Source organism: Nylanderia fulva, unplaced genomic scaffold (assembly GCF_048542155.1).
Source record: "Nylanderia fulva isolate GAGA-0341 unplaced genomic scaffold, ASM4854215v1 Scaffold30, whole genome shotgun sequence".
NCBI lineage: Eukaryota > Metazoa > Arthropoda > Insecta > Hymenoptera > Formicidae > Nylanderia > Nylanderia fulva.
This window is the reverse complement of record NW_028190369.1, coordinates 1,715,726-1,735,528: the sequence shown is the minus strand read 5'-3', so window position 1 is coordinate 1,735,528 and position 19,803 is coordinate 1,715,726. Positions and strand designations below refer to the sequence as shown.

At 33.4% G+C, this 19,803-nt stretch overlaps 1 protein-coding gene and 1 pseudogene across 2 annotated transcripts in view; one reads left to right on the top strand and one right to left on the bottom strand.

The window, feature by feature from the left end:
• The window catches only part of LOC146722535 (uncharacterized), a 92,360-nt pseudogene that overhangs the window by 59,413 nt on the left and 13,144 nt on the right, over positions 1–19,803 (bottom strand). The window lies entirely within an intron of this gene.
• LOC146722536 (facilitated trehalose transporter Tret1-like) lies at positions 1,666–4,202 on the top strand. Its single transcript, XM_085484652.1, has 3 exons — positions 1,666–1,780; positions 2,017–2,397; positions 2,617–4,202. The coding sequence occupies exons 1-3, from the start codon at positions 1,711–1,713 to the stop codon at positions 3,549–3,551; spliced, it is 1,386 nt and encodes a 461-aa protein (XP_085340778.1). The 5' UTR covers positions 1,666–1,710; the 3' UTR covers positions 3,552–4,202.

Here is a 19,803-nt window from a genome sequence, read left to right as displayed (position 1 = left end):
TTTCTAATTTTGCTATAAATACTTTCTGTAGTCTTCATAAAATCAGAAAATTATACAATAACATAATACATTTTACGGTAAGAATAACTAATGCAACAAATAACCTTTAAGTTTAAGTTATTTCATTATCACGAAATACTACAAATATTTTAGAAACTTAAAAATGTATTTATTTATAAATATAAATTAATTTACTTTAATATTCAGATCTTAATGTTATTATAGTATATTAGTGTCATAAAAGGTATATATCGTGTGATATAAATAAATAATATCTTACAATAACTGTGTTTTATAATAATCTTCTTGTTCAAATTAGATAAAAACACAACGCTTTTAGTAATATATTTTAATTGTTTTATTTTATTTTATCCTTGTGAAAGAAATTTCTGATGCTCTAATATATGCTTTCGTGTTACTTTCTTAAATATATATCATTATATAAATAAACTTACTGTTACTTTTATTTTTAAATAAACTTATATGCTTTATATATTATATTATATATACATATGTATTTCTGATAATCAAATTAAATTATCATTGAATTAAGCAATATTTATCGTATGTTAGATCCCTATTAAATTTTCGGAAACTTGGAATGTATATATATATATACTTCTATACTTTTAAAACACTATATTAATAGAAAAGAGAGTACGTCTGAAATTATTATTTTACAATATTATATGAAATGTTAAAATATTTATTTTCACAGCGTATTAAAAACATAATTATATAGACTCTAATATTAACATAATAGTTTCATATTTCAAAGTTATATAAGATATATTTAGCATCAAATAGAAATTGTATACATAGAGTCGCGTAATTATATGTAAGTCATAATTAAATGCAAGTGTATGCATACCGATCACTATATTAATTTTTTATAGCTCAGATAACTGATTTTTCTGTTTAACTAACTTGTTTTTTATGCTTGTTATAAATAATAGATGCATATCCTTGAAACAATTACAAATTAAAATAAAATTTAAATTTTTAATTTGTACCTTCTCTCTCATATTCTTATATACGCATATATGTATATCGTGGTTATTTTTGTATAAAAAATATTTAAAATTTTGAAATCTAAAATATATAATGCACAACAGTAAAACATTTATGTAAAAAAAAAATACATATAAGATGTTATATTATTAAATCAATCTATATTAAATTTAGCTGTAAAAAATTATATAGATAACCTTTATTATCATTAGCGTATGTCAAAAAGCACTTATCAAAATGTACAATTTTTGCAATAATGAAATAATATCGACATAGCATGACATAGACATTTCAGATATTTTTAGAATTTCTTCGTTTTTATTACGTTTTTATTACTACATTTTATCAATTTAATGTTAATTGCTTAGCAGATAAATGTTCTATAATAAAGAAATAAAATTCTTCATACAATTTAATACTACTTAAGCTACTTAATCTTATCATTGATTTAAATATAACACAAATATATATAATTAAAATAATAAATTTAAAAAGATAATCCTATTAATAATTACCCAAAAGATAGTAATTATACAAGATAAAGTTTCGCAAGTGTTTTACGTATCATACATTATTATAGCTCATTAAGAAACATCACTTATCTTATAAGTGACGCAATAGTGATTTTTACATAGCGATTGTCGAGTATAACAGATCTGCTTGAAGGTTCAGTCACAATCATTCTGCGGAAAGATCATCATGGACCATGAGATCGAGAAAAAAATAATAAAAAAAACGGTTTGGCCACAATGGATCGCTGGTATCGGAGGTATGTGCATGTATTTTATATATTAATATATTCATGTTTTATACATATCACTATTTCTCAAACACGATTTAATATCTCAAGATTTTTTATAACTTTTAAAATATTTACTCGATAACCTCGACATTTCGACATGAAAAATTATCTACACGAGCTGATGATTACATACACATATACAAATAAAAATCAATTAAAACTAAAAAAATATAAACATTGGCTAATTATTTTTCAACTTTTAGTCAATCTTTTGCTGATGCAAATAGGAATGATGGTGGCTTGGACCTCGCCATATATCGCATATCTGACTTCATCCAAATCCCACATTCCCATAACAATGACCGAAGCTTCCTGGATAGTTTCACTGTTGAACCTAGGCAGACTAATTGGCGCCATTTCCGGTGCTGTCGCCGTCAATTACCTTGGTTCTAAAACAACAATTCTCGTGACCAGTTTACCGATGGCTTTCTGTTGGCTCTTTATAATTGTCGCTGATCGAGCGGAATGGTTATATGCAGCTCGATTTTTAGGTGGCATTGGTGTCGGAAAAACCTACACCTGTTTCTCGCTTTATTTGAGCGAGATTGCAGATCCTACCATCCGCGGAGCTCTCATAATTCTAGGTATGTATTTTACGTAAACAAAAATGTATATATATCTAAATCTTACAATTAGCAAAAAATGCGAAAAATACTGGAAGTTGAGATATCTTGTTAAACGACTGACAATTCTGAAAGCTTTAGCATGAACAAATATATATATATATATATATATATAGTTGTGTTAATAATAAAAGACAATTGTGAAAAACTAACAAAGAATTTTTAAACTCTTTTTTGCAGCAATGTCTGGCTTGTCGGTAGGTAATTTAGTAATATGCACCATGGGTGCGAATTTAATGATGGATATCTCCGCTAGCGTATGTCTCGCTCTTTGCTTTATACTGATGATCATCTTTATCTGGTTGCCGGAATCACCGCATCATTTCGTGAAGATTAAAGCGGAGGAGAAAGCTCGAGCGTCGATACTCTGGTATCACCGAAAATGTGACGTGGAATCAGAATTACAGAGCTTGAAGAAATTCATCGAGGCGAACAATAATTTAAGCTTCATAAACGTTTTAAAAGAATTCAAAGTTCCGCATATTTGCAAAGCGCTAGTGCTCGTGTTTGTGCTCTTCATGTACAGTCAAATGTGTGGTATGAATAATGTGATGTTCTACATGGAAACCATCCTGCGAAGCGCCGACGTAACTATCATAGAACCGGCGACAGTCGTGATTATCGTGACCGCAGTCGGAATTGTTAGTTCTCTGTTCTCCATGTTGCTGATCGACAAGTTTGGCAGACGAGTCTTGATGATCGCTTCCAGCGTGACCGTCGCGATCTCGCTAATTTGCCTGGGTACGGAATTCCAGCTTCTCGATGCGGGTTATGATCCCGCTAGTTTGCAAGGACTACCGATCTTCTCGGTATTATTTTTCCAAATGTCCGTTTTTATTGGCATTCTCTCGATACCCACCGCAGTATTAGGCGAGATATTTCCATCACATGTTAAGTGCATGGCTGGCTGTTTCACCAGTATCATTGCTGGACTCTTCGCTTTCATATCCACGTCGACTTATCAGCCTCTAGTTGATGTACTTACGGAGAAATATCTGTTCTACGTATATTCTTTGATACTGATAACTGCCGTGCCGTTTACGCTCCTCTGCATGCCCGAGACCAAGGGCAAATCCTTACAGCAGATCCAGGAAGAATTGACGAAGAAAAGTTGAGTCGAGTACGTTTATTGAATTGCGCCACTGTGAGCAATTTATAGCGATGATTTATGAATCTAGTGGTAATACGATTACTCATTTTCTCGCGTTCATTTTTGCAAAAAGTTTTTATGACACATCAATATCAGTGCCAAGTAATGCTGGTGCGGCCAATAAACGATCTGACAAATTGTAATCTCACGCGATATTTTTACTCAGTGCTAACGAGCAGAAATATCTTGTCGGAAAAAGAGCCAGCTGCGAATTAAATTAATGAAAAAGTCGACGAATACGCAATATTTTCAATCGTTGCATATTACTGACACACGCATTTTATTTTTACATTTATTTATACATATATCACAAATGTTAAAAAACTTCCATTTTCTAGTTTATTGATTATAGAAGAATTACATAACTATAGTGAAGATGTTAAAGATCAAGCGTTATAATAAATAATAATAAAAAGTGATGATTATATTGAGATAAAATTGGACGCGTCGGAGCGACACGAAACGACTTGTAATGCAATTTAATTGTAAGAGTTGTAACTCTAATTCCTATCTACAAATAAAAAGGCAATAAGAGCTAATTAAGTTCTATCCTAGAAATATATTTGTGAAAAGATTTATAATATATAATATTAAATATTAGACAGAGATAAATATTCGAAACAAATTTATTTCTGTCTAATATTTAATATTATATGTTATAAATCTTTTCACAAATATATTTCTAGAATAGAACTTAATTAACTCTTATTGCCTTTTTATTTGTAGATTAAAATTTTCTAAAGAGCTGTTACAAATTATATCTAATTCCTATGTATCTAATATTTTTATTTCGAATAAAATTGTAATTAAAGTCACAGCTTTTACGGCAATGATTTGCAAAATTCTAATATTTACAAATGTGAACAAAACAATGTTGTAAGATAAAAAACTGTTTTATCCTCCTTCTTTATCAGCATGTGCTTCAAATGATGCATCAAATTATCAGTATTTTGCAGAAACAAACATATTTCAGATATGATATATCTCGAAAAATACGGGAAATGATTTCAGACTCTCTTGTTTCATTAAGAAATGTGATAGATAAAAAAACATACTAAAAAGTACAAACTATTTCTAAATTAATATACCTCTGAAATTAATATATCTCATAACGTAATTAAACAACAATTGCATAGAATTTTATGAACTGATCTGACAGTATCATTCTTGCTTAATCCACTACTAATAAAAAACTATATAATTGTTTTTCTTTAATAAGAATATAGAGAACCATGTAACATCCGAGATAAATTTGTTAATATTCCATTTTACAGGTTAATGTTTTATTTGAGCGATCACACTAGTGACTACTACGATAACTTTGAGACGTATATATATATGTAGTAAATTCATTAAGATCTTATCTCGTATCAGTAACGTTGTATATCAAATAATAATAATGAATAAGCAAAATTGTGCATACTATAAAAAGACAAGTCGTTACTTTAAAAATAGAAAAGACTACAATAAAAAAATATTTATATGTTAAAATACATGTTGTTTAAACAGTATTTTAATGAGACACATAACATAAAGAGAAGACATATTTCGAAAAAAATTAATAACTAGAATAAAATGATTAAGAACTGATATATTAAATAAAATTGGTATCATTTATATACTAATCGTTATTTTTGCATGTATTTCATTTACATAATAGATCAAAGCTCTGATATTTGATCGAGTATCATGAGCATGCTCTCTTAGTACGCCGACATGTACTCTCAACTAGGATTTTAAATTCATTACCGTAAAATGTGATTACGCTGCAAGAGGTGTATAAACCAATAACTATAACCACCACATCATGGGCAAACGTTGTGTACGCATAATGTTCCGTAATGCACTAATTAAATTGGAATATAAGGTAACGCGTGTACATTTACTTGCATCAAAATGCTCATGTTTTATTTGCCTAGGTGCTGCATTTCGCGCACGTAATTGGTAGAATTTTCCTTTGCAAAATAGAGGTAATGCTCCATACACGCTACGGAATGCGTAATAAAAAGAATTATCCGTGCATAAGTGAAGAAGAAGGCACATTCGCGATGTTGTTTAAATAACGCTGTCACGTGTACGCGCGTGAAATTTTAAGTAGATTACGCGATTTATTCGAAAGCAGGCGGAAATTCTCCTGGAAGATACTTGGTCCTATTTAATTTAGATAGTAACGGATACCGTTCCGTCTTCTCAGCTGCACTCTTTCTTTATGACTTTTTATCCCTTTATTTCGCAAGGATCGTTACAGTTTAGTACTCGTAAAAAAAAGTATTATCGTAAGAGCATTATTCCTATCGTGAAATTAAACGCAATAATTTACGAAGCGGCTATTTGATGAACTTTAATAAAGTAAATGAGAAATTATATACCTGCAATATACAACTGCGTATTTTTCTATTATCAATAATATAAATGTGAGCGTACATGATACGCGCATTTTAGATTAATAGAGCAATTAAAAGCTTTATTATTCTGACGCCTGGGCGCATCATCGGAGGAAGTTAAAAGCAAACGTATAAATGGAGCGCGCCGTTACTATTTAATCTTTGTTATTGTTTGATTGACTGGCATACAACAATGAACAAGCAAACAACGGAACTTACTTTACCTCGCAATTACTGCAACTCTCAGCTCAACGAAAATGGCCTCAATCGGGCGCGCGCGGAACACGACGTCTTTCGCCGCCGCGAGAAAGTTCCGCGTTCAAACCGCGTAACGAGCAGAGAGTGTAATTGCCAGCGGAGCGCAAACTCGATTGTCCTCTGAGAAACCCCTTACGTCCGCTCCGGAACTACCAATCACATTAGACCTGTCTGCAAGTAAACCCCGAGACAATTATCCTTCACCGCTACCCAGATATTCATATTTTACGGCAAACAACCACCGCTTACACACCAATGGATATATTATGGCTTCTAGACAATATACGTATTATTCGATGGTTTATTGTCAAGTTTAACCAACTCGTATATATAATTAGACACGACGTGACGTATTGCGATTAAATATATATAATTTGAGTTTTGCATACAGAAAACTCGTCATCAAATTTGAGATTTTCCTACTATGTATTTTACAAAAAAAAAATAAAACAAAAGTTTTACTTATATATACGTATTGTATATAAAGCAAGAACGCTCAGAAAGTTCCTTATTTTGTGAATAAATCATCCGCGACGATTCATTCTGATTACCGTACAGTCACTCGGTATAAATGAAAGGAAGGATTCACCCCTCGTTGTACGCCGCTGAAGCAAAGACATTCATTTCGTTCGCCTAAATCTCTGACGTCCGCGTTCTCGCTTAATTTTCGCGAGAGTTATTCCTCACGCGAACGGGGAATATTTTCGTTCTCCTATGTAAGAATAGCTCGTGCTTGAGCTGAAAACGAACAGGCAGGCAATAACGGGAATTCTTAGGGAGGCGGCCGCGAATCAAGCTCGGAATCTTCGCATGCAATTTTGCAATGCAATTACCTGTCGCCAACGATCTCCCGCGTTTTCCCCAAGTTTCTCCATTCGCCACTCTCCTCGGGGAATTTTAAAATTCAACAAACCCTAAGAGAGAGAGAAAGAGTCGTTTTTCCATTCACCGTCAGAACATCTCTTTCTCGTTTTCATTGCACGAATCGACTGATCGGTCGTAAGAATCAAAGAAGCCGCATGCGATGCTCGCTCTGACACGCGTAAAGAATCACCGTAATTTTATTGATTTGAACGCGGAAAACGCTTTTTCTCCCGTTTTTACACGCGACGATAATTTTGGTAAAAATAAACAAAACCATAAAATAGTCTTCCATAATCGTAACAAAAAAGAAATTTATCTTTATCGAATTTAATTATCATGAATATCAATGATTACGATTATTTAATTTCTTGCCAAAAATCACAACTCAATTTAATCTCGTGAATAATATTATCGTAATAATATCGTTCACGTTTCATGTTTACGAATGTTTGTATCAATCAAACATTTATCAAAGTTCTGATTTATTGTATATACAATAACATACAGCAATACAATAAAGTTTCATATTTCTTTAGCTGAAAGCTAAATTGAAACTCTGCCTCACGTTTAATGTATGTATGTAATAATTATATAGAGAATTACAGAATCGGCATCAAATTGCCAGAATGGAAATACATGACATGTTTGTATTGGTTTTGATATCAGTACAACATATGACGTTGCATATTAATTCTGGACATTTGTAGAAAACAGCGGATAATCAGATTATTAACGAAAGCAATGTTGTTTATTAAATTATCAGTATATAAAATGACAATTTTGAACAATTATTTAACCAGAAGGTAATATATCACGAACTCATTCACTGTATCATATTCATTTAGTAACTGCGAAACAACTTCAAATCAATTTTAGGATAGATAATTTGCATTGCGAAGAAGCTTCTACGCGACGAAAGAAAAAGATTATTGCGTGCGATGATGATGGAGGTTGCTGTTGTTTTGTAAAAAAGAAATGGTTTTGGTTGACTGCCAAGTTGCAATCGCAGTCAATGGAACAAGAAGAAAAGCACAAGAAGAAAAGAGAGAATGGCAAAGACTCTGATGAAGAAAGGTCGTCGATCCATATTTTCGTGGCACATTTCTCAACGAGTCGTGGAAAGCAATTTGATCTGTTTCGAGCGAATTGATGATCTTCGCGGCTAGCCATGCATTGTATTACAATGGCTACAAACACCTTTTGTACAGCCAATGGCCGACTGTAATGATGTATCGCTTTCAATAGCAGCTTCATATAAGTAAAATTAAATTATTTCAAGTAATTTGATTCATTTAATCGCCTTTCGAATTTCATTATCCATAAAATCATTGTATTTTTATATGTTTTTAATTAATATCGATAATCGAATACATAAAAATTCGAATTAAGATTTCCAATTACAAATAAAATCTTTTATTTTTTCCTTTTCTTAATAAGATGAAAAAATTTATCATTTTTTTTTTAAATCGTCAATTTTTACTGCTTTAATAATATAATAGTAATCAATTAAATAAAATTGATCACAATTAAATAGAATAAATTAAAATGAATTTATCCACAAATTTCAACAAAATACATATATGGTATCTACGATGATCGATGATACAGTTTTAATCATCAATACAGTACAATCAATACAAATGAGCACTTTCCAAGAAAATAAGAAAAAGAAAATAAAAGAGAACGATTGTACGTATACACTGACTAGTACATGAATATTTACACAAGGGAAATGAAGCTGTAGGAAACGAGCGGAAGCGAGGATTCGCATGGGACTGATAGTCGGCCCAACAGTACTCTCGTACCAATATTCCTTTCTGGTCCATTTCCACTGTACTCTTGCTCACTTTATTCTGCGTGCGTTCTTTATTTTTTCCATCCCCGTCAATCTCTTTCATACTATTCTTCTCAGTAGAAGCCAAATACGTCATTATTTATATTGCTATAGGTACATCTCGCCATGTCTTTTTTTCAAAGAACTTTATGCCTTGAAAGGAACTTTTATTTCACAGACAGATACACAAAACTGTTTTTAAAAAAATATTTGCCGAGACTTGATTTTTTTATAAACTAATTATAAAAACTCTTGGAGTTTACATATTAAAATTTTAAAAACTACTTGTATATTATTAATCAATTGAAAATATATTCCAAACATAATTTTTTTAAGAATATAAATATGGTATTTTTAAATCGGCCAACAGAGCCAAAGCACGAAAAATTAATTATTCGGAACTGTATCTCTTGGTTTGAGATCACTAAGTTCCATATATAAATTAATCTTGAAACTTACATATGGAGAAATAGGCGCGAAAGGTAAGAGCAGTCGCCCGGAAAGTGAAAGACGCGGATTCGATTCCCGCTTCAGCGACTTTTCGGACCTATATTTTTCGCGCCTATTTCTCCATATGTAAGTTTCGAGATTAATTTATATATGAAACTTAGTGATCTCAAACCAAGAGATACAGTTTCGAATAATTAATTTTTCGTGCTTTGGCTCTGTTGGTCGATTAAAAAAAAACATATTTATATTCTTAATATTGAGAGCCGATAAAAATATTTCTTTCTGATAATTTTTTTTGTGTATGATCATATGGATATGAAAATTTTGATTTAGGACGATCTGCGTACGTACATATATGTAATTACTAAACCACTATTTAAAAGATTATTTAATGAACCTCCACACATCACCGATCATGCGTCCCTAATCCACGAAGAAAGCTTGTAGAACGATCCATCTTAATTTACAGTAGACGCGCACAGGTAATTAGCCCAATTAATATCAGCCGTCGGAACTTATGGTGATTGACCGAACTAATGAACAATCGTGATTAACCCAATTAACGTTTTGGTGCTGGGCGTTTTAATGACTTCGATCGTCAACAGTCAAGGTCGATGATCAGCAATTATTGTTTTCGGAAAACAATATAAATCTTTATTAATTGTTATATTTTTATTTTGTTCCTTCTATGGATGTAATCGATTATAAATGAACATTCATTATTGCTAATTGAAACAGTATCAATCAATCTATTTCGATACATGCAAAAATCTTTATAAAAATTCTGAAAAATTTCAAAAGATATTTTTATGCAATTCTTAATGCATCATAGCTTCCTCCAAATTATATTTTCGATATAAATATAATCAAAGTTACAATTTTTGCTTCTATACAATATTTGTTTCTACGCACGTTATAAAAAGAATTAAAGTTATAAAGAAATGTAAAAAGTTCTTCAAGATTTCTAAAGATTCTAAAAATCTTCGGAAAGAATCTTCTCTTTATATACAAGATGTTCGCTTTCGATAAATTATACATTATAAACTATCAAGTTTTCTCCCTAACATACTAAAATTTTAAGTACAACAATATAACTCTCTTCTACGTCCGTTCCATATAACTTTGTCGCGATAATACCGTGGCGAAAATGAAATCCGGATTAAATTTGTACAATGCAGAGACAAGTTTCGAAATAGACTGCATTGTCGAAAAGTACATTGCTCGCAACGACGAAGAAGTCTCCCGCCGGTGTTGGAAGAGATTCGCAAGTGGAAAGAGTCGAGTGCAGGCTAGGAAAAGCGAATGCGAGAGTCATCGTCTCAGCATGTCGATTCGACGGACCCCGTATCCTCTATATGTGCGATTATCCTGACGGAAAGTGGGCGAAGAGCGAGGTTACGGTACCAACGGGAATATCCCTTCAGTCACACTGCACGACTTCCCTTCTTTTCTTTATCTCTCGACTTTCTCCGCGTGCGCGCGCATCGCCGATGCATCGCAGCGAGATAAAATACGAGTACTCTCATGAGAGTGTCAATGTCGAACGCTCTTGAGATTACACGGTCCCTCGAGAATATTCTCTCGCGAAAATATCGAAGTAACTTCCAAACACAATCGAGCAAAAATTCGTTATCGAGGCCAAGATAAGTCTGTGACGAATAATAACAAATCGTGGGAATATACACGCAGAATCGGAACCGAGAAGAAGTTTGTATCTGATAAAGATGCATTCTATTTTTTTTTTTTTAAATCGCATTATGTAGGAATTCAACTTTTAGAACTATTAAAATATATGTTGTAAGGTAATAAGTTTTCGAATTTTAACTGCGAAAATATCAAGGAAGAATTAATGGTTATTTCTGATTAAATCAAAGATAAAATATTACTAAAGGGACACATATGTATAGTGTATGTACGTATGAGTTATTGACTCACCAAAAAGCATTTAAATATTTCGAGCATCTCGGAAACGAGTTAACATTGTAGTGGGAAATGAATAAAAGAGGAAGAGAGAGCAGAAAGAGAGCTTTGCTTCCGCGAGCTTTGAATCCGCAACGGCAACCGCGTTACCGTGTAGATGGAGTGTAAGGAGACGGCCAAGGTTTGCCACTTGTCTCTCGAGAGCTTTGCTTGCCTCTAGAACTCTCGAGCACTTGGTTAACACAAGGTAATTCTGTTGTAACGTAACATCTTTGAGAAGACGCTTGTTCTCAATATTCTGATAATCTTGAAGAAAATTAAGTATCGATACATTTTACAGCAGAGATATACAAATTTCAGACTGATGAAATATCGATGATAATACGATATATTAAGATATAGTAATTTAATTTATATTTTGATATGTTGTTACAAACGGACTGAAATATTATTACTTATCTATGCTTATTAATATAAAAATATAGCGTCAAAAATATTTTTTTTTTAAACAAACAAATGTACAATTTGTGTCAAATTTATACAATATAGGATAAATAAACATAAGGTATATATAGAGCACTATATTTTGTGAAAACTCTCTTTTTTCAAATCCTTTTATGTTTTACTACGCATTCCGTATACTGAGTTTTAATTAACAACGATTAGAGTGATTATCCTTGCATGAGAAAATATATTGCGGAATAATAACTTTCGATTCATAACAGATTCGAGTAATTTACATTAAACAGAATACGAATAAAGAGAAATATAAATAAAAAACAAAAATAAAGAAAAATAGATTTACAAGCTATATATACACAGTATGTTCGCAAAAATAATAAAACTACAGAAAGAATAAAAATATACAGAAAGAAAAAGAATGCAAATGAGCAGTTTCATATGCTGTATATGTTGAAAATGTTTTACATGCATCCGCACGTGTTGCGGACTCACGTTTAACTTTCCAAGCCGAGCATCAAATCACGGAACCCTTGAGGCTACAAGGGTTGAGGCTTTACTCTGCCCGACGCGAGAAACGCGCCCACTTCCGATTTCAGGATTCAAAGGAAAGTACAGCGTAAGAGCAAATATAGCTCCCCACGCGTTACCGCACATAAATATTTGAAAAGTAATGTACTCATATATATGAAATTTGCCGGAAGAGAATACGTCAATATATCTCACAATTATGGAAAAAGGTATACACGCCGCATAATAAAAAATTGACGATTAATAACCGACAATTAACCATGCTCATCAAAATATTTCAAAGAACTATACAATAATAAAAATGTCGCACTACGTGAATACGCTGTCACATGTGTTTTTCACAAAATTGAAAATATCCATCTCCTTTGAAAAACAAAAAATAGAAACGTGGAGAAAGAGAGAGAGAGAGAGAAATGGAGAGAAAGAGAGAGCCTCTCGCAATATAAGTTCCAACGCTTCACTGCAACTATATTTAGAGATCCCTAGCAAGTTGCACTTTGAAACTCATCTTAATCTACTATTACTTGATGCACAACTTTGCTCTTAAAGAAGCTTCTTTTGTAAACGACTTTACCGAGGTATTGCATTTCAATTTTGTGTTTTCCATATATACATATATATATTATATGTATATAAAACTGTATAATATACATTTTTTTTCAAAAAATGTTTATAAAAAAAATTTGTTTCTCAACTGAAATGTTATCTATAAAATATCAAAAAATTTTGAAAATAATATAAATTTCATTATTAAAAAAGATAAAAGAAAAAACTATTGTGATAGAAGAATGCAGTTGATTAAAATATATATATGAATATATACATATATAAAATATACAGAGAATTAACCTACATTCGTGCGTGTTGACTTTCAGGCGCGTGCAGCATTGCATATAGCGCGCGAATATAGTCTTGCTAAACCGATTAAGGGATCAAACTCGAAGAACAACGACAGTGAATAAAAGAGACGGATAAATGACATAAATGAGATGAAATTGAGAAAAAGAAACGAAAGAGCTCTGTGAAAACGTGACTAGTTTATTCCAGTTTATCCCGCGGTTTCTCCACTCCGTGGATTCGCCTCGCCAAACTTATCTATCTCCTTGTAGAAATCTCGCCGAATCTTCCCAAGAGAGGATTTAGCTAGGCGCGATAAAGCGAATCCGCAGTTACGCTCGCGGCCGCGCGAATTATATTGCTCCGGCTTATCCGGAGAGAACGCGAAGAAATTATTGCAATGTTGTCGCGACCGCAAAAGCTTCTTCTTTCTCCTAAAGTCAAGTTATTGGCCAGTAAATCGTTCTAACGTAAAGCCGAAAAGCCAACGAGCAATGTTTGTCGATGTACAAATGTCTATGATATGTCTATATGTACAATTACGCAATTTAACATTTGTAGTTGCAATGTACATTTAATTTGATCTCTGGATAAAATAGAAATGTCACATAGGTATTATATACGTAAATGATAGCTTCAATTTATAAGAATGCACATTATTGAAGAAGCCTTAAACTCTGTACATTTTTAAAAACAATGTCAACATATAGAGAATATGTGCCGATGTGATTACATAATTTTATTTATTCTTCGGGGAAAATATTTAAGATAAATTGATGACACAGAGAGAGAATGCGCTATAGTAGAAAAGGCGCAAGACTGATCAAATGAAGCTTCTGACGAGCTTCCGTTTTCCGTTTACGCGAAATGTCTGATGAGACTCGAGTGCTCGCCGTTATTATTGTACGTGCTCGAGTGACGAAGGTTTCACACCGTTCAACAAGCCTTATGCGCGCATTAAGAGACTATTGAGTTTCAAGAATACTGGCGCTTTAGCAGTCGCTAAAGAGCATCTATAGTTTTCGCGAAGAAAGGACTTCGCGCTTTGGAGATTGGATCTGATGAATAAAATGTTACGCTTGGGCGCCTCGACATCTTAGAATCTCTTTGCGAGAGAGGCTGTGCCAGAGGCACATGAGAGAACTCGGAGATTATATGTGAGTCCTGCATGTACAAAATCACGAAGAAGCTTAACTGCGTGTTTCTCGCCGTATGTTGTATCAATTTATATTTCATCGAAATTTCCGTAAAAGCCCTATTCTTCTGAATTAAAATTTTAGGAAAAAATGGAGAAAATGTGTAGTAAAAAAATTAATCAAATTAAATGAATACATTTTTTCCTATAATTATCGATTAATATATTGTATAAAGAAGAAAAATTCGAAACAGAAATATGTGCCGATTGAAATCACATTGTACATCTAATGTCATTTTTATGTATTTTACGAGACGTTTGCCGTTACAATTACACAATAATACAGCATCAATTTATTACGCAAATCTGTTAACGTACCAGTTATCGTCCGAGTCCGACGTTCGACTGTTTGTGTAATCAATGATACACCGCAGCAATTAACGTGGTTGAATAATCAATACAGTTTAACTTTAATTCTCGCGAATTTCGTGTTGTATTCACCCTCCTCGATCCGTTCGACTGTTTGGTCATTATCGATTCTCATTGCGAGATAATAATATCCACAAATAGAGCTAACATTTCGAGAAACATTAAGACTTTTATGATTATTACACTTATTTAAAATTGTGTTGTATACGACCATATTGACACAAAATTAAAATTTTTGCACAATGTGAGAGAGAGAGAGAGAGATTTTCACCGCTAATTTTAATCTCAGATAAATAATTTCACGTAATGCTTCAATCCAATATATTTTGATGCATGGGACGATAAAGAAAATTAATTATCTAAAATTAAATATGCGACAGAGAAAAAATAGAATTTATAATTTAATAAATATAGATATAATTTATAATTTAATAAAATTATAAATCCATCCACAGATTAATCATAATAAATAAATAACTACAAAGATAAATATAAAGATCTTACGATGTGATTCACATTCCCGATTTTTATTGATAGATACTATTCAATAAAAAAATAATATCCAATTACAGATAAATACGGCAAGAACGATAAAAAATAAATGTTCTAAATAAATGTTATAAATAATTAAATATGTTCGAAAAAGCTTATTGAAAGCACAGGAGAAACATTTCGAACACAACGCTCCTGAACAGTTTCGAATTTCACCGCACGTGCGACTACCGGGAGACATTTTCAATCCCCCGAGCTACGTCAAAATTGCAAAGTTTCGAGTCGGCGAAAGTACTCAGACCTTTTTCATGCGATCCGAGGATCGTATCTCATCGCTCGGATGAATTCTGCTACCGAAATGATTATGTTTGGCAAACGTGATCAGCAAGATTTCGTCAGCGCGTGTCAAGTAATATCCTATTTCTCGTAATTTTTTTCCTAAACGATTTATTAGTTCAATCAAATACAATTGCATATTTTGTGTATATTTATTTACAATCTATAATATCAAAATTTTATATAAAAATTATATTTTTATTTCTTTTGCAGATATAACGGATTAATATTTTTTTATTAGTAAAACGTCCTAACAATACAATATTTTTAGATTATTTATTCTTTTGAGAAATGGGGAAATCTTTTGCGGAATATTAGAATATGTTGGGATAATAAATCTACAGCGAATGCGAATCTGGCACATTTTTTAAAATGTTGCATTGTCACGTGTGCGACAATATGCAGTTGTAATTTTAACATGTCCGTGATGGATGTGTGTGACGAAAATGAGGCGACTCGCCAGCGATATCTAAAATTATCTGATGATAGGAATCAAAAGATGTTGGAAATTGTCCACGTAAAATTGTTCCCTTGAATAATAATTTCCAATTTTATATACATACAGTTCATAAAATACACATGCGACATTTGATTAAGACCTACAAATACGGGATATATGTATTGATGTAATATAAAATCGATGTAACTTTTTTCAGCGTACGGTAAAAATATGGCTCGCCATAATGTCACAAGGACTATCTAACACTGCTGAAACTGCAGCTACATGGGCGTTAAGCGATTGGCGCGCCGTGAATTGCCCTCCGATCTTTCACATCCTTGCTTTCTTCTTACTTCGACTTCGATCTTTTCACTTCTTCGTGTTTTCGGTCTTTTAAAACGTCGTTTATCCTAATTTTTCCTCGAAAACAGGATAATCCAAGGTATCCATTCTCCGACGTATACTTTTACTTCATTTTTGGATTTGTTGCAATTTTATCGCGATAGACGTTTAAAGGAAAAATTCCATATTATTTCATTATGTAAACGGCTGTCAATCCTCGGTTATAACATCTTAGCGTCCACATGATTTCCACATTTAAAATCTTTTCAAGACTCGACTTGCTTGAAACACGTTAAGAATTCTCGTTTAGACACGCGCTGCCGTCGCATCTTACCTCGGAAAATCTCTGAGAAGCGACAAGAAATTCGTGCCACCGTTGCCGCAGGGCACCGTTGTCGTCATATTTTTTCGCGTAGCAAGTAGTACCGAGCGCAGTTATTTGTCTACCTATCTATGTTCTTCTCCTCCGTAGCCCCTTCATCTTTCGACATCTCCAACGATTCGCCAGCGTACCTTCCAGCCAGATCTTCATTTCCTGCTACTTCCTCCACCGTTTCTCTCTCTCTCTCTCTCTCCTCCACAGCGACCCAATAAATATCTTTTTCCCACCAAGAGACACGAGGATTCGCTTTCTTCGTCTTTCGATCTTCTTCCTTCGGATCGTCGCCCTCGAATCCCACGAGCTGCTGCCTAGCTCTTCGTTACTACGTCGTCGTTGCGGGCGGCGTCTGGCGGATCAGGAACTCCTTCGGAAATCCTTCAATGAAATCCTCGAGAGCCGAAGTCCGAAGCCCTCCGCTGCTGTAAAGCCGGGGGTCCTACCGGATCGATCCGCCCTCGAGACGAGCATCCTAGTCAGCAGGAAGAAGAAGGTGAACGTGCGAGAGAGAAATGAGCGCAGGTGTGGGCGGATACGTCGTGATACGTAGGTGAATCGCTCGAAACGAGATAGTCGAGAGCGACCCTGAAGGATCGCGCTGGAGCTAGAGAGTTGGGTTGGGCGGTCGTAGAATGGTCGACTCTTGTAAACCCTTGATAGTGATGTAGCATCAAGATATATAACGTTCGCGAAGATATATATATATATATATATATGTGTGTGTGTGTGGGAACACTTCATGCACGCTTGTCGTATTTGTCGAGAAATCGAATATTATCGTTCCATTATTCACCAAATCGGAATACAAAATCCATCTCGAGATGACGTATATATTTCCAGACTCAAATAACCGGCAATCGTAACGTATTTTTATCGGGAAAATAAAAACGGCTCCAAAAATGATCGTGGTATAGCGACGTCCTTCGACACTTGGCAGCACGTAGACGAAGTCACGCTCGTTAATCGCGGATTGTTTGCATGCGGAAAATTTACGAGCAGCAATCGGCGGTTGCCAAGACCTGTCGCGAATCATTGAGCGACGAACACGTGGTGCTCTTTCGTAACTTTTCCTTCGACGATCTTGGCGTGGAATTCGACTGGTCGACTCTCTCTGCTACGAATTCTAATACCAATCGAATGCGAGATTTAATAAAAGTTTGATGATGAAAGATCGTCGCTCTTTGTTCCCGCCGAGTCAGTAGACCACGGCGAATGTCAAAAGCACGCGCAATTCTTATTCTGTTGGTATGCCACCAATTTTTGGAAAATGCATTGCTTTCAACAAACTCCGAAAAGGAATTCGCCTTGCAAGCGCATACTTATCGAAATTTTTACGACGCGTTTGGCAGTCGTGAAATACTATAACGAAATAAAAAGGTGATTATTTTCTACATTTTACCAGTAATTTACAATCACAGTAATTTTGTATTTGCCAAACTATAAATGTAAGTTAATGTATTGAGAACAATTTTAAAATCATTCCCTTACATAAAAAGAATATTTTTATTTTTTTTAAATATAATATATTTTTCTTATGATTAATCATTCGGTATAAATTTTGACATATTAATTTAATAAGAATCATAAAACGAATTAATACCGTGATTGATACTGTGATTATCATATATTTCATTAGAATTTAACAAAGTAAAAAAAAATTTATATTGACGTGAAACACCTTCAATAGGAAAACAGTGTAGCAGTCAAATAGCGGCTATAAAGAATAATCCGGCTATCACTTCTCGAAAGCGACAGAGTGAGCTTCCTCGAGCACTTTACTTTCGCGTAACTATCACCGTAAAATACTACTTTCTTCTGGTAAGAAACTACATATTGCGTGAATACACGACGACAGGACACCACTCTTGGCAAACTCTTTGCGCTGTCACGTTTGATTACACAGAAATTTGTTTTAAGGCAATATTATTATCACGATCCTCCACAATATTTATCATCACTTATAATTGAGTAATGTTAGCAAAGATGCTTTATCTAAGAAAGATTATAACGGAGATATATATCTACATCTCATTACTGCTTTAGAAATTAAAATCTTTCAAGTTTTCTTCGCAACTTTCAGAATAGTAATGTGAAGAGAATTGAGAGAACTTCAAATCGTTTTATTGTAAGCTTTTCAGATAAATCTAATGTCAGACTTCTTCTGGACACTAAGAATTGCTTCAATCGACTTCTTCAATCGACAAATAGCGTGGCTTTCTAATCTTTAATCTTGATTGATCGCTGCAGATTTGTGATATCAAAAGTGAACAAAATTATGTAAATTTTTTTCTTGCGTCGTACGTCAGAATAAACTAGTTGTTCATTTGATTTGCATACATGGGATTCATATTTGATCATTTTTTCGATACACTAATAAAATATATAAAAAAAAGAAAAAGAAAAAAACTTTATTTTTTAATATCCTATATTATTAAATACAATATAATAAATGCACTTGTAACTGCAATTTGTGTTATACAAGTCTATCAAAAAATAAATATTATGACAAGTGATCAAGATACATTGCTATTTATTAATTCATGAACCACGCGAAGAATCTTGGATATATTTGATTAATTCATACTTTTGAACAAAAGCGGTGATATACGAAATGAATAATTTATCTCAACATTCAGAAAAAAATTAAATGATTTCTTTAATATCATAACTCAATATGATACAACGAAGAATTTTAATATTAGAAAAGTAATCTGAATTTTTCATGTATTATTTTGATATACAGTGTGCGCATCTACCTATAAGCAAAATGATAAAAGATTCTATTCGCTGCCGGATCGCTATAAATTGAAAGAAACGATAAAAAAAAGTATTGCCATCCTCCATTTGAATAAATATGCATTAAGAAAGTGCAGTCTCTCTCTCTCTCTCTCTCCCTCTCTCTCACTCTACGAGTATTGATTTCCTCGACGTCTTGGAATAATTGAACGAGGACGCGTGAGAGCGATACGATCGGATGCAGGTACAAGATCCACGTAGTAGACAGGTAATGGTGGTGGTAAGGGGGAGATACAGGTGGAGAGGAAGAAGGGTGCCTCCACTGGACGTGGAGGCCTCTGGGGTATTCAGTAGAAGGAGGGAGCGAGTAGGCACGTAGATAGAGGCCCGTA